This window comes from Diadema antillarum, unplaced genomic scaffold (genome assembly GCF_040938485.1).
Source record: "Diadema antillarum isolate AM-2024a unplaced genomic scaffold, OU_Dant_1.0 scf00000040, whole genome shotgun sequence".
NCBI lineage: Eukaryota > Metazoa > Echinodermata > Echinoidea > Diadematoida > Diadematidae > Diadema > Diadema antillarum.
This window is the reverse complement of record NW_027270929.1, coordinates 999344-1016565: the sequence shown is the minus strand read 5'-3', so window position 1 is coordinate 1016565 and position 17222 is coordinate 999344. Positions and strand designations below refer to the sequence as shown.

General features: G+C 37.9%; 1 protein-coding gene across 1 annotated transcript in view; it reads left to right on the top strand.

Annotated features, from left to right (window-relative positions):
* The window catches only part of LOC139712252 (huntingtin-interacting protein 1-like), a 60346-nt gene that overhangs the window by 3857 nt on the left and 39267 nt on the right, over positions 1-17222 (top strand). The window contains exons 2-3 of the mRNA XM_071624094.1: positions 4093-4156; positions 10909-11051. Coding sequence (XP_071480195.1) covers positions 4093-4156; positions 10909-11051 — 207 coding nt within the window. The remainder of the gene's footprint in view (positions 1-4092; positions 4157-10908; positions 11052-17222) is intronic.

The window sequence follows — 17222 nt, the reverse complement described above, 5'->3', positions numbered from 1 at the left end:
GTCAGAGAAAAGAGAATTGGATTTTTATAAGATATAATTTCACAACGTGCAAAAAGAAATCCACATGCACAATTCACAATGACTAAGGTTTGATTAGGAGTCATGTGTAGAATGTAGCTATGTAGATTGGTAAGTCTAACTCAGCTGTATTGCATTAACAAGTGACTTAAAATATTCAATTTGCACAATAAAACCAGCAAAAAAAAAAAATGAATAAAAAATTAAACTTTGTAAATTTGCCAAAACACAATGACAGTAGACTGTCTGCATACAAATATTGATCTGATAGACAAATATATCATGCAGTGCTCTACAGCTGTATCTCTGCTTATTATGTTCCACAAGAGTCTGGCTGCGTTTATCTAACTCAAGACTGTCGAGAGAGAGAATCACGTTTCAGCATGTGTTTGGAATGGCATTTGCGAACAATGTTTGAAACACGATTCTTGGGGTGCCGTGTTTATTTAACCATCATACACTACAATCGCGATTCGAGTGTTGTCACTGTGCACCTTGACCCATGAAGCAGAGGTCAACTGAGGCCTGTGTTGTAATACTGTATTTAAGCTGACCTTGGCAGCTTGGAGATATAAACGCGTTTCAAAGCGGCACTGCCTTTATCTACTCTCAGAAAGGCGAGTGTGGTTTTAAACGCATTCCAAAACGCCCTCTGAATGGCGTTTCAAATCCTGGCGTTTCTAAACGTGTTTGAACACACGGTTGTGTTTATCTATCCCCCAAAAATGTCTCAAGTGCGTCAAGGATCGTGATTCTACCTCAGAAAATTTTGAGATAAATGCACCCGTTGACTGTCCACTGCTGAAATCCACACAGTATCCAGTGCAAGCCAAGCCAGGTCTGTTTAGATGGTGCGGTGACATGAGCAAGATGATAAATTTTCATGTTTAGGTGCACATTGTGTGTGCCATTGTATGTGTAATAATCAAACTTGACACTGTGTGTATGTGTGTGTGGGTGAAGAAGATAAAAGTTTATGAAAAACATGAGGCCATATTGCAGTACTACTATTGAATACAGTGTACCATTGTACAAAGTCCAAGAGCAAATAGGCCTATCTTCACATACACTGCACATACAATGTACAATGTAATACATATGTGTATGTATTAACGAATGTAGCAAAAAACAAACAAACAAACAACAACAAAAGCAAACCTAGTACAGTGTACTCAGTACGTGTATGATATTTTGCTCTTTCATTTAATAGCATGTCATAACTGAGCCTATCAACTATATTGAACATTTACAGAGTGATACAGAATACCGTACCTCATGCCAGGTATCAACACTATTAACATTGTCAATATGGCAAAAGAATGTGTCATCAGTGTATCATGTATTCTGCAAATTGTGCAAAACCACAAGATATTAATTTGGCAAATTGGCATCTGCTGTGCTTTGCTATTACAATATTTATGATTTTGCCAAATTATATGGTAGCTTCAACAGACAAAGCTCATAACCCTGATTCAGAAATGTATGTTCTTTGGGCAAAGTGGAGCTACCTGGTATTCTGAATGAGAATGCTTTGCTGTGGTCAAAGGCTGTAACTGCTTTGAAAATGAAATTCAAAAATATCAAAATTCAAATCCCTTTTAGCTCATCTGAGTCAAATGGTTGAAGTGCAGTGCTCAGCTATTGTGATCATTTAGTCTGTGTCATCTGTTGTGTGTTGTGTGTTTACAAAGGTTTTTCTGTTGTCTTCTTGAAAACTGGAGGCTCTTAGACTTTGACCAAACTTGGCAGAAACCATCCATTGGGTTAAAGGTAATGATAGTTTGTGCAAAAGGTCGTGGTACCCTTGGGGTCCTACATTGTATGGTGGGGCCCCCAGATATCCCGGAAATTAGCAAATTTTCATGATTTTTTACATTTTTATAGCTTTCCAGATAGTACTAATTTCTGCATGTTGTGATTCAAAGAGTCATGTGCTATTAAAGCAGTTATGAAGACCGAATTGATTGAAGAATCAAAGTGGAACTGCCTTTGAATGAGATTCTCCTAACGTACTGATTTTCAGGGAAATGAAATGGGATATGTTCTCATCTTATTAAAAGAGGATGCACACTTGCCGATTGCACTTAAGATGCTCTGTGCCTACAAAGCTGACTGTAGTGAGGCAATTGGAGCGTAATGGAAAGTGTCGGCTAGCTCAAAATAGCTAGAGAAGGAAGGATGGAAAGGAAGTTGGGAAAAACTTTTTCCCCCGTGCCTTCTGCACTCGTGTGCCACATGAAATCAACAGTGGACAGGTGACTGTATTTTTTGTTCCGGTCCATTTTTGATATTTTATGTACAAGTGTACAAAGTAAATACATTTTGTACGTACATTGTAGCCTTCACGAATTCACCATAAAATTTACAAGTTGAAGTTTCTAAAGTGTACTTTAGGGCATATTGTATGAAATATACAGGAATCTATCTAAATGTGAAGGGCTACTCACCCTCCTTTTTTTTTAAAATCATTTTTTTTTCTTCAAATGCGTACAGGGAGGTTCATGATGTTTGTATTAAAAATACAGTATGTATGTATAAGTGATAACATAATACAATGTAGATCAAGAAATTAAGAAACATGATCGATGTAATCACTAATTGCCACCTTCATCTCTTTAGTCATATACTTAGTATTGTGGGGTTTTTTTTGACAGAGCTAAAATTGCTGATACTGCAATGATATCAGAAAGAATATTTCTGCAGTTCTGCTGTCTTGTTTTACATTGTACAGTGCAGATGAAGTGTGCATGTATGACTTTTTTCTTTTTGTCCAAATACGCACCATGATAATAAAATTATTTATTATAATTTGTTTTAAAGGTAGCCTTTGTTTAAAACAAAACAGAATGGAAGAAAAAAAACTGAGGGAAATTACCATGGGTGCACTTTTTTGTTACAAATATATTAACTCAATGTTATCAAGATGGAAATGTAAGCATGTTATACACAGATTTCTAGACACATCAAGAGCAAGAAACAGAAACAGATTGAAGTATGTTCTCTTATGATACATGTAAGGCGCTTAGAAACTGTGTATTAAGCACAATATAAATGTTAATTATTATTATTATTATTGTTCTCTTTCTCTGACACATGCCATCACACTTAAACATTTATAGTACATTATACATCACACATAAACATACACATTGTACATGTATACATTATACACTCATATGTTGTATGGGACCTGTTCATTGTGTTGATTACGTACAAGTACATGTACAACTTGTACCGTGTATCATGCTGTAAACAGCACTTGAATCTTAGTAGAGGTTGCTTGTTTGTTTGTTTTTGCAATGTGTACATTCATACATGAAACAGACTTTGGATTTAAGTGTAAGTTTATCCATTTCCACCAAACTTTGAACATACAATGTAATACACAATGTTCATTGTATACATACATCATGGACTATTACCTGGTACGGTAATGTACTGTACCACCCACAAACATGGACCCATTAGTTAGATTATAAATTGCTCCTACTCAGTAATCCATAGTACACATGTATTAGTGGTTGGTTTACCAGTTTATGTTTTCCTGGAATGGTCCATGTACACTGTAGGCATTGCAAAATAACCCATTCCAGTGATTAGGATAATGCATTTTTTACATTGATGCTGTAAAGCTGTCTTACAGTAGCTCCTTTTGCACAGTCACATGTACATTCAACAGTTGTATGTACTGCACAGTACATGAGCTTGACCTTCTTGTTTGTTATGTTTTGTTTGCAAAGACTTCAGTCAGTGTCGTTAATGCCGGGAGAATTATTTCATGGTCGTGTGTATTTAAGATGTCCGATTGTAGACCTTGGAGCAGTGCTTTTTAATAAGTACATAAACACTATGAGTCAACATCAGGTGGTTCATTATGCTAGCCCAGCTGAGCAATGATAAAATGCCAATGCCGACGCCAACATGGGCTTTTTTGCTTTAAAGATCATTATCTCTACATAGATCAATGTACAGTATGTAGTATTTACATGGACTTGTACACTGTGATGTCATTATGTTTAATGAACAGATGATCTAATGCTGTGTTTGTATGTTTTTCATTTCATTCTGTTGCAGCAAACAAGCGTTAACAAGGCGATTAACTCTCAGGAAGTACCCGTGAAGGAGAAACATGTGCGGAGTATCCTTTGCTATTTTACAGTACATGTACATGTGTTCATGTCATTACGGTAACTGTACATGGACAACGTTTTAAGATCTTGTGATCGGAGATGTTATACTTCAGAAAAAATTGTGATGAAGACCTCACTATGCAAAGCAATCATGTTATGTACATTGAAGTGCAGTATTGTATTTTGATGAGTTTTTGATGAAAATGTACATTCAGGAATTTGATGGTGAAATATTCATTGAAAAGTATTCTTATTTCATTTTGTTGTTAAAATGAAAAGGCACAATTTTTCATTTCAGTGTATTCTTCCTAGAAAATCTAAGCCTAAAAAGAGAAACTATTCATTGGTGGGTTGCTGATTACTCTCAAATTCATATAAAGTGTGACTATAATGTGAATGTTGACTTTGAGGGCATCTTGCTGAATGAAAAGGGTATAGCATGCATGATGTCATGTCTTGTGATTAGCTTGGCAAACCATCCATGCCCTTGACAGAATATGTTCTACATTTATTGTTAGCCTTCGGGTTTAGGGGCAGTGCAGTATATGATCATACTGCATTATGAATTGCAAATATGATCGTACACATTATGCATTGCAGATATGTACAGTGATGATTATGTACATTATGCATTGCAGATATGATTCGTACATTATGCATTGCATGACACTTTCATTTTTTACTTCAGGTTGGAGGACTTTGAACAATATGATTCCATGGAGACATATTTGGCATGTACATGTAGAAGGTATTTTAATTTCATGCAACATTTAGGGTGTATGGCTTGCAGAAAATGGACAGTGATGCGTGTATGGGTGAGGAGGTGTGCAGTGTAGGGTCATGCCTCTCCAAGGAATATAAATGCAGACAGTGCCTAATGAGCAGAACTCTGGTTGTCTGAAAGCTGGATGTAGCACTGTGACTTCTGAGGGCTGGGATGGGTGGACTCCATGCAGAATTAATGAGCTCTCATCGGTGGTGGAGATTCTCCACAACTCGTGCATGGCATAGCAAAATTGGCCCTTCTTTTTGTATCGCTTTGGTTATCTTTCTCTCTCTCGTGGTGCTGTACCAAATGCATGAGTCACTGGACATGCCATGTTAATCAACCTGACTGGCTGAATGCACTTGTAATGAAGAAAGGATGCCAGATTTGAGTGAGCCTCAGGGTTTAATCCACTGAGTTCAAAGGGAGATCGGAAGGGGTTATTGGCTTTAAATATCACGGGGGCCATTTGTAGCATAAAAGTCAGGCACTTGTCCTCAGAATCAAATGCCAGTTGATGAATGTCCAATTGAACTGATAGAGTGGAAGGAATAACAACTCATTGGATGTGAATAATAAAATGAATTAAAAGTTGCGGGTAATGCACTTTTAAATGCTACATTGTACTTCAGCCGTGCAAAATTAATGTTGTATAATAGTCATTCAAAAACATTTCAAGGAGCACCGTACAAAGTGTACATACCAGTTTCTCTTACCAGGTAATAGCCTACATGGTACAATATATACCATGTACAAACGGTTTGTACAAGTTTGTGCATACCTCCTCTGGACAGATAATCACAGTTCTTTTCTAATTTGAAGGCAAACTAAATTGTATTTTAGATAGTGACTAAATGCAAATACAGTGACTTATACATTTGTTTCGGGAAAAGTCAGCATGCCATCTCAAATCATGTCCCTAAATTTCTGATTTATACAAGTTATTGGTAGGTTTTAAATTTTTGTCATAATCATCTCTATGTCAGGCATTGGTGCTTGTCCTAGCTTCGAAATGGGAATCATTGTACTGTAGTTACAATTAATCACGGTTGCTCTTTTTCCTAGACCCAGCAGATACCTTTCAAATGCCTTTTTACATTTTTAAACCAAGGCATCCTTATAGCACTTGAAGAGATAAATTTGTAAGTTCACCAAATAGTGTACAGACGACACAGAAATCACATTCAGACACGTGTCGTCATATGTAAAAATGTGTTTCTAAAAGCATCTCATAGAAAAGTTGTGAAGCATTAAAGGGAGCGTATAGTTTTGGTTGAGTCCTAACTTCAGGTTTCTCACATTTTTGCGTGCGATAATGAGAAACCTCTTATGAAATATGAAATGGAAGAGATACGTAAAATAGAGAAATCCTGATAAAAGGTGGGACCCACCTTTTATTATGATGGCTCTATTTATACCCCCGCCAAACGAAGTTTGAAGGGGGTATATAGGAATCAGCGGACGGTCGGTCGGGCGGTCGGTCGGGCGGTCGGGCGGTCGGGCGGTCGGTCGGGCGGTCGGTCGGGCGGTCGGTCCGTTGCAAATCTTGCGTCGCGAACTACTTCCTCAGTTTTCAACCGATTCCCATAAAAATTGGCACAGATGGGTGCCTTGGGTTGTAGATGTGCAAGACGTATTTTTTGACAGTACCCAAAAGTACGTTGCCATGGTAACGGCATATTATGGGCAAAAATGGGTACAAATCTTGCGTCGCGAACTCCTCCCACAGTTTTTGATCAATTTTTATGAAATTAGGTACAGATGTTCATCTGAATATGTTAATGTGCAAGACACATATTTCCGCAGTGGCAAAAAGTGCATTGCCATGGTAACGGCATGTTATTGGTAAAATATAGGGCAAAATGCTTCATGGCAAAACTGCTTCATCAGTGTTCTTCCAATTCTCATGGAATTCATATTGAATGTTTGTCTTAGGATATAGGTCAGCACGACACATTTCTTGACAGTGACAAAAAGTATGTTGCCATGGTAACAGCTCACATATTATGAGCCAAAATGATGGAAAATTTTGTGTTGCAAACTACTTCCTCAGTTTTTGCCCAATTTCCATGAAACTTGGTACAGATGTGTGCCTTTGGTTGTAGATGTGCAAGACGCTTTTTTCGACAGTACCCGAAAGTACGTTGCCATGGTAACGGAATATTAATGGCAGAAGATCAAGGAAAGATCTTGCGGATTTAACTACTTCCTCAGTTTTTTGACCAAAGCTTATGAAATGTTGTTTTGACCAAAGCTTATGAAATGTTGTTTGGCGGGGGTATAACCAGTCGCTGTAGCGACATTTCTAGTTTACTTTGTTTTTGGATGTCTCAGCCATTTCAAAACCGATTTTCATCAAATAAACTTTGAATTCGTCTTAGAATGGTATGCTCTGTACTATTTCACAAGTGGTTTCTTGGTATCTCATAAAAAGTTAAAAGCCTAATCCTCGCCTCCACCAATACTGTACCATCCCTCTAAAGACTTTACAGAGATCATGCAGAACATCAAAGTATGCACAAAGCACTGATAGGAATGATCTATGTAGATCTATACAAAACAAAATCAGCTTGTTATCTTATTGTATAATAGACAGAGCTGGATCAAGAAACTAGTATGAAGAATTCCCTTGCAAATTTGTCTTTCTTCTAGAGGCAGTATAAGTAGCTCAGTATACTATGCATTGCATGATTGTTGTTTCAGATAATAGAAAGTTTGCACAGTACTCATCTAGTTGAACACTGCAGTGAAAGTACAATGTAAAGTGATACTGAATGCAAATTGTAATGAGGAACAATAGGGTTACTGTGGTCACAACTGAAAGTGACTGGAAGTGCTGGTCATTATATACAGTATGTGTATACTGGTGTCAAACTTCAAAGTTCTGTCCAGTGATGTGCAATGTATCAGGGAAATAAAACCTCTGACCATCTGACACAGTAAACTTTGATGATGCCAACACAGGAAACCAAGGTTGTTTATGTGATTCAGTGGTAGTGCCTGTAGATTTTGCTTCGTAGAATACTTGTCATAATGAATTTAATACTTAAAGCCACTTTGTAGAATGCAGCATCATATTATGCTATCAGCTATAAGTTGTATTGTCATAAAAGACATTATGAAAGTTATTGAAGAGCAAAAAAGAATAATGAAATGGGATGAAATGACTCGTTTAATAATTTGGAATCTAGATATCTCAATGTGTGCATGTGTCACAATCACTCATTGGCCCAGCAAGTGGTACAGGTTGGTACTGGTACAAGATTGTGGTTGCGATTGCAAGAATCATTTTTGTCCTATGTGATTCATTTGTAGTTTGCATTTCCACAGGAAGCTGTACAAGACCCATTGGAGTTTGTGACGAGATAAAAGCTTCATGCTTTAACGGTGTGAAATGCTTGACCGCCAGATGATCTTCATACACTGTTGATTTTCAACAACTTTATTTATTGAGCCATGCAAATGTCATGTTGGTAGATATATGATCATGCTTGCTCAAACATTAGATTCTAGAAGAGCTACCAAGATTGGAAATAAAAATAATACATGTAGTTATGCCCGGCATTTGAATCCACTATTTCACATTGGTAAATTGTAGTACTAGTAGTTATGAGATTTTTTGGCATCAAGATTATGATTCGGAAATTGTGCTGTGGCTTTTGCTCACATGTTTTGGTACTGTAGTAATCATGTTACCATGGCAATGACTTGGCAGTGACATGCTGACAGGTAATTTGCTGTGTCCTGGCTGCTGCCATGGTGACTGAAAATTGAAATCCCATGGTGACTAGGAGTCACCCCAAACTTTTGAAAACTAGCACCGGGGCCAATTTGCCAGGTATCCAGTCTGCCAGAACTACATTTGTATGGGCTTGTATGACTGACTGACCTTCCTTTTTTTTAATCTGTAATATTGTGGCAGCTAGCCACTGGCTGGTGTGTGATTATTTTTTTAATCCATCCTCATATTTGACATAGTAGCATTTCATGTAAAATAAGTAGACCTTATTTCTTCAAAATATGCATGTATTATGTTAATGAGCAAGTGGCCTGTTGTATTAATTGTTTAGTTTTGTTTAATTCATAATGATGATTCTTGTTCAATGAATGGTGCTGTGGTAGGAGTCTACATTTTACTTTTAACCATCTAGCACCTATGGTCTGTGTGCACACTTTGTAGCTGTTTATTGCAAAGTCAACCCCTGCTTACTGAAGAAAACCGAAAATTTCATACTTTCCATGATTCTGGACAAGTGTGACAGTTCATTTGATCGGAAACGGTTATTTCTTTTTCAGAGTAGGGGATGATAAAAGGATGATAAGAAAGAGGAAAAGAGGCACACACATTTTCACACATCAGACACATTTTTACACATCAGACACATTTTTACACACCCACTTACAATGTACTGTACATGCACAAATGTGTATCATGTGCATGTACATGATACAATGTACTACTGTGTGTGAGAATGTACAATATAAAGGTTGTCACATACTGTAGTTGTTGGGTTATACATGTACACGTACAATACCTCCCCCTTATGTGACCCACTTGTTTCTGCAAACAATTGGCTGTTCCACAGTTGTGTGCGCAGTAGGCCCCTACATACCAAATTTCTCTTTTCAGAGTGTATACATGTACAATGTTCCTGAGCCAAGAATGTTGGTTGACCACAGGTGACCCAAGGGCAGTTTTTGGCATGGATAGCCAACTACAATGACTCTCCATTTGTGTGTGATAGTTATCTGCTCTTGGCTGCATTTATCAACTTTCCTATGTTTACAATGTGTTTCAGTTCCCACTATCATAATGAGTTTGCAAACGCCTAGTTTGTATTGCGTTTCTTGAATTGTTGTGCGCATTTATCAGCTCTGTCATGAATCGATATAGAGGTCTCATCACTGTGCCGCTCCATTGCTCAGTTCGACCCATGGAGCAGAGATGTGTAGTTGCAGTGGTTGACATGGGCGGGTCCAAGCTGTAGATGCCTTTCAAAACGACTTTGCATATTTATCAACTCTACGGAAATGCATTTCTGGCTCAAGTACATTTGAGATCACATTTTTTTTTTTGGGCATTTCAGAAATGCGTTTCTAACCCCATAATTAAAACAGCTTTGTGTCTTATCAACTGCCTAAAAACTCGTTGAAAGTTATTTGGAAACCTTAATTCTGTGCCAGAAGTGAGTCGATTTAAACACAATCTTCTTGATGATCACACTACTGTAATAACAAGGAATCTTTGCATGCATTTTAATTTTGTGAATTTTGCGAGCGCCAAGATTCACGGAAGCACACGAAAATTCTTGTCTACACTATATGCATTGAATGCCAGTGGCAATTCGCGAAAATTTCAGAAAGGCCTTCGACTCTTGTATTTGCGAAAATTTCATTCGCGAATATATCATGTTTTACAGTATGTAGGCCTTCAGGATCAGTTAAAGCTGATGATGTTTGGTGGGTGTACACTGTAAGTGTTATATGATATGGCTATTGATTAATTTGCATGCAGTAGTGTAGTTTAGACCCATAAAGTAGTGTCCTTGAAAACATGCATTTGTAACACTTAAGGAAGCTATTTCCCTCTAGTGATCTCTATTTCTCACTGTATTCAGTGCAGGCATGGAGGTAGAAACACTTTTCTACCTCCATGGTGCAGGATTGGGACAGAAAATTTCCAGGTCACAGATTGTATGTGAGTGTCACCAAATATCTTCACGTTAAATGTGTAACAATATGTAAAATACTTGCAAAAGATTTGTAAGAGATTTTAAACTTAATCCTTGTCAAAGATGAAGATTCATGTGTGAGTGAAGAAATTGGGTAATCATTCAGTTGTGTGCACAGAACAAGCTGAATTTTCTTTGTGGCTAATGCAAAACAAACCACAAATAGTGGTTCACTTGTATCAGGGAGGTGGTCCCACCTCCCAGCTTGTATACCACATGTGTGAACAGAACAAACTTTCCTTAATCCCGTACTCGCTATCAGATATCATCATTGGTACGTTCCAGGAAAAGGGTGCATCGACATTTTGGAGTGTGGCCTCACGCCTTCCGGTCCAGGGAAATCCTGTGGTCTGCTGGAAGTTCTGCCATACAATGCATAAAGTCTTGAGAGAAGGCCATGAAGAGGTAGATACACTCACTTTACACATCCTCTACAGGGAATAATTCACAAACTCAAATTTGATTAGCGATTTCAACTGATGAACAATATTTCGAATGGTATCGTGTAGACTTCTATGGAAGAAAACTGCTACACAAATGCTAGTTTGTGTAGCATTTGTGTAAAAATGTGTAGCAAATTGCGATGCGATACCAGGAAAATTATTCCCTGCTCTACTAGGTGCGAAGCAGGAGCATCTGTACGTTCTATATCAATTTTGAGATTTTAGAGAATATTACTATTGTAAAATGTTTTGCATAATTCTCTGGTATTTTCAGTGATTTTTAACCTACCTTTAGGATCACCCAAATGCACATTAAGTCTCATGGGGTTCTCAAAAACTCTGCAATATTGTGTAGACTGTTTTGTCAAGTCAATGGTGCTCTTGATTTCATGATGATGCTATGAAGCACCAAATATAAAATGCCTTGTTAATTTTTGGGCAGTAGCTGTCATTCCTCTATATTCCTATATTTTTGTAGTCAATGTCACATGCATCTATAGTTTTACAGAGTCCTGGCTGTTTCACTTCATTTTGGAAAGTGGGACATTTCATGTCCGGATTATTGTCTAATAGTAATTATAAACAGACTGAATAGATGCCTGATGTGTCTAAGTCCGTAGTTCGTTTATTTAAAGCTTACACTATCCCCATGAAAACCTACATGAAGTTCTATGGAGGAAGAAAGATGATATTATTGGAGACTTTGGCACAAGCACAAATATTAACAGCATACAATGTGTTCCACTTTGAGACATAATCTAAAAGGTCATGTTTCTGGCACTGCTTGTGATATTGTCTCAGATAATTGCCGGCCATTATTGGTATGTCCTCTCTCCACTCACTTTATGAAGTGCTTACACTTACACTCAAGTGCATACGATGTACAATATCTTGCATGAATATATGGTGTTACAAAAATGCAACAGTAATCTAATGACAGTAATTTTATGTCCTTTTAGTAATTGAATAGTGTACAAACAGCAATGTGAAGTGAACATCGAAAAGGAAATTGTATACCATTGAAGTACCAAGTATTTACATTTCACAGTTCTCTTCCCACCTCCCAGGTTGACTCATGAAGATGAGTTGTATCACATTGTCTACTCTGAGATATTGCTGTCAGTGAACTTTAAAAGGATAGGTCTGTGCGTAATATACATTGTACATGACGAATAAGGCTGTAGGTCTAAAATGTTTGCTCAGTTTTCTTTGAAGCCTAGTGTGGACATTAGTGGATCATGACATAACAACAACAAAAGCTAAAAGTAATGTACATGAAACGATTTGATGAGGCATGTGTAATGTAGTCAGGTTGCCTTAGCAGCTTCCATGGTGAACAGTTTCTCAAAGCATTGTACATGGAACAATGCATTTACAGTGTATCAACAAGTGAAGGGAAGGCCTTTGTCTAGATGCAACCTCTAACCCAGACATGTTTCTCACATTCAAAATATTTACTTCAGAAAGGAAGCATGAAAACATCAGTAGAATAGCTCCCCTTAGGCATGTGTGCTGTACCTTTGCTGTAATGTGACATGACTGTCATGATTATTCTTGTTTGAATGCTCCCAGCTACACAGTGATATATATTTTTAATGTTTTTCTCAATAAGTAGTCAAAACAATATGGCATGCAGAAATATCAAATGAACTAGAATGAACATGTTTTACATTTTGTAACCTTGTGGATAGAATAGGAAGAAAAACAGTTGAAGATTCTGTCTGTACAGGGCTGAATAATTTTACGGAACGAGCCTTTTACATACTCAAAGCTTCATTGTTCTGTCATGTTGACATTTGAGTTTCTGGAAGTATTTTGGCAGGGTGCATAATGTGAGGAGGAAATCCTACTCAAGCTTTCCCTGTCTGATAGGAAAGAGGAAAGATCCTTCAAGGACCTAGCTAGAAGTAGCAGAAATCCTTAGAACTACAAGAAGGAAACAAAACGCCCCTTCCATGGTTTCACTCTCAGTGCGTCCCATGCTTGGTTTCTGTTACAAGGCATATGATATATTCCCTCTTGAGACCCACCTCAGCTGCATCTCAAAAAACCATTCATTTGATTTTCTCCGGCATATTTTGAGAAAGTAGACTGGAGTTGTATACAGTAATGGATGATGCTGAATAGTGTCTGTGATGCAAGCAATGTGGATGGAATTGCATACATTCTGTAAATAAAGGATGCCCCGTGCATGGCTTGATCATGTGATAATGACGTGTATGAAACTTGTCATCTCATTTTGCTATCAACTGATCAACTGTGGTGGCATCATTAATCCCCATCAGAATCCACTCAAGAGATGAACGGTGACAGTTATTCATATTCACAGTTATGCAATCGTATCCATGTCATCAGAAGTATTCATTAAACCTTCCCCAGATAATGTTACTTGTGGTTCTAGGCTACTGTCTTTGCTTTCTCTCAATTTAATACATAATGCGTAGGGGAGATATTTCATTCATATCCCTCCACAATTTTCCGTGACTTACCGTAATTAATCACATAGTTTGTGTCAGAGCCTCATATCTCTTCTTAATGCATTATACACCTTTGATCCAAAACGCATATGATATATAAAGATTTCATTAACTGCTTCGGAAATGTACACGATACCACAAAGTGATATTGCTGAGACACTGGGATACAGCAGTGCCTCTGTAGTTGTTGTGGGATGCACCAATCAGCTGTTCAGAAACCATGAACTAGCATGACAAGTTGCACTCACAATGTGCAGATACATGTGTGAAAGGACACAATGAATTTTATAATCTCGTTATGATTAACATTCTGTTTTGCGTGTGTGTGTGTGTGTTGAAAATTCAATTTGAGTCTTCATTCAATATCAGGTCACATGATCAAAACAATGCAATCTGGAAGGCCCTAGGAATACATGCAGTAGTTTAAAAACAATTGAGTGAAGTCTACTTTAATCTATTTAGCCATTCATCCATGTGATATCTTCCTATGTGCGTAGTGCATTTCCCTTTACTTGCCTGGCTTGTTTAGTTCAATTGCTAGCCGTCAACATGTGGAATTACCTACAGTTTCATGTAGGCCCGCTTTCATTTATTGTACGACTCGACTCAATCGTAGCACCATGCACATGAGAATCAGCAGAACAGCCCTGCTATTTACTGCATGGTATGTGAATGTGGGGAATTCTGCCTGTTAGAGCCTAATGGCAAATGCATGACTCATTCTCTTGCATAGGAAGTTTTTTCTCCACTGTGTTGTAAACATACTAGGGCTGTCACTCCGACTGGGGATCAACGGAGATGGGGGGGGGGGGGGGGGGTGGGGGGTTGCAGGGAGGGGATGTCTGGGAGAGTATTTTGCTTGACTGCTATTATATTGTAATGTCTCGGTTAGCTTTGCTTTATTTCATTCAGGTTGGAATTTGACTTGTATGTATTATTAAAGTTCATGTAAAATAGCAAATTATATAATTTCTCCTTTCACAGCTTAGGCATGCACAAGAAATAGACACACTTTAATAGCAGACTGCTCCCATTATCTTTTCATATTTGCAGTTACAACTTTTGTTCAATGTTCCATTTGAAAAGATGAATTTGCCTTTAAATTTTTGTATGTTTGTTTTTACGTGAGCCAGATGAACAGTCAGTCAAAGGTCTTGGCAGAATCAAACAGTTTCAGAATTTGCAGGACAATGTGAATGTCACTGTTAAGCTATTTCAAAAGCCATCCAACACAATGCCTATTCTTGACTTAAATAGCCATGCTGAAGTGACTGTTGCAATTGTTAGCATGGAAACTCCTCATATTGTCATACTTGTGCAAATACATGTTACACAAACCAAACAACTCTTATGATATCATTTTTTTTTCCAGATTTGTATAAAGCTATAAAGTTCATCAGTCTAAAATGATAGTATCACAATATTCTTTGGACATGTATATCTGTGCAATTGTGAAGGGAATTAAGTCTTTCAAGGAAATATGAAAATACTGTCACAGTATATGCGAAGGAAAAAACAGATGAGGAGTATTTAGCAATTGGTGTCAAAGTCTTGTGACTGAAACAACAATTTCACTTTATCGACTGGATGACATGCTTTACAATTTGCCATCTTGGTGATTATAACATTCTAGGGATTTGATTTTAAAATGTTTCTTGAAGTTCCTCTACTTCTCTTCCACCATTTTCATTTTATATGACTCTGTTCCTTCGTTTTTTTTTCTCTCAAAATGTCAACTTTATAAATGAGTCACTCACTTTATTCTTTATTCTGCATTTAGCCGAAGGGCTTACAACTAGGAGGTCAGTTGACTTGTCAGGTTGCTATAAGTGAGGAATGGCCCTCATTTTGTATCTGGAGGGAGATGAGAAACACAAAAATAGTTTCTTGACATCGAAATGTGAGTTTCTGTCATCATTCTGTGTGCCATATTCAACAAAATGATTGGCCATTGTCAACCACAGCTACAAAAAAAAAATACATGTAACATCACAACAATATTATTCCATGTTTTGTGTGGGTGCAGAGCTCTCACAGTAAAGCTTTTTCTATGGTATTGATTCGTGATGAGCTTGAGAATTGCATTAACCAAGGAGTTTGTCTGATAACTCCTGGCATTAACCAGGGAGGTGGCTCCCTGCATTAACCAACATACAAAGGGCCTAACTGCATGAGATCTTCCCAGAGGAATGAAGGTCCCATGCATAAGTGCATAAAATGTGATGGCTGGCTGGCCCCTTGGGTGTTCCTCTGTGGAGTGATTGACATCAGTAGTAATGGTCAGTCACATTTCCTTTGTCTGAGGGTCACTGTGGGTCAGTGATTGGGGATGGGTAGTGTTCTGCACATGACCTTGACCTTACATGTGGATACCCATATTACAAGGCCTCGAAGCCATAATGGTATCCATATGTGTAAGCCTAATTTACTATTAAAGGCAGAGTGAAGAACAAGATAATCATGCAGGTAATATCCGGAGCAGACTCTCTTAATAAACCACACTGTGTGCTATAAGTAACTGCACAATGTTCTAATTAAGCCCTGGCCAAAAAGGGTTTCCAATACCCCCCCCCCCCCCCCCCCCCCCCCATGTGTCACTTGTGCACCAACATGCTGAAAACAATCTAAATTAATAGCACAACTCTCCATGCAATTACAACAAATGCATTGCTGTTCTGAAAGTTTGATGTTATCTTTGTTAACTCTCCATATTGAGTATCATATAATACAAAAGAGACCCAAAATAGTTTTATCACCATTGTATAAAAATATTGGCTTGAAATACTCTGACAAGATAAAATAAGAAGAGAAAATGACTGTTCCTGTCAAAATTTTACAGGAATAGTTTAAATACACTATTGCAAAATGAGCAGGAATTGTCCTCACTGATGCTATTGTTAGTGCTTTGTATCCAGTGGAAAAGGCTCTCTAAAAATATCAACTGTTATCATCTCTGTCTCTCTTTTTCTCTCTAAAAAAAATGAATTTTTGATATCTTTATGTATGTGTTTGATATCTGTCTTAATATTTAGAATAGTCAGAATTTTCATACTGAATTTCTGATCTTCTCTGAGATGTACATGTACAGTTGTTAGGATGTTTGGGGCTGCTTTAAACTATCAAGATTGGGATCTGAATGCGGGATTTTTAATGTTTCTTGGGGTGGGGGTGGATGGATGTCACATGCAAGAAATGTCACATGATCCCCCCCCCCTGTTGATTTCCTGCCCATGACCTTGACTTTCTTGGCTCTTCTCCCGCCCCACTCCCAACACAATCTTTAATAGGAAATTTGGCCCACCTCTGGGACTCCTGCCAATCAGTGGGGGAGTCATGGCTGTATGAGTCACTAACAGCGGCCCACTCTCAAAAACGTCACCGACTTGGGCAGGACTGACTGTCAAATTGTCCATGCATAGAGAATAGACGGATACCATGCCAGGAATTACAGTATGTTGGAGATGCCAGTTGATCTTCTCTCTATTGTTTTTTCCTTGGCATAGTCTGCATGTAGTCTAGTTTCAAGCACTTGCATTTTTTTTTTTTTTTTTTTTGGGGGGGGGGGGGGTAATGTTTACCATCAAAGACTGGTGTCATGATGTTCTGCTTTGAGGAATCTGTCTAGAAGTCCTTTTGAAAATGTCATGTCCCCATTA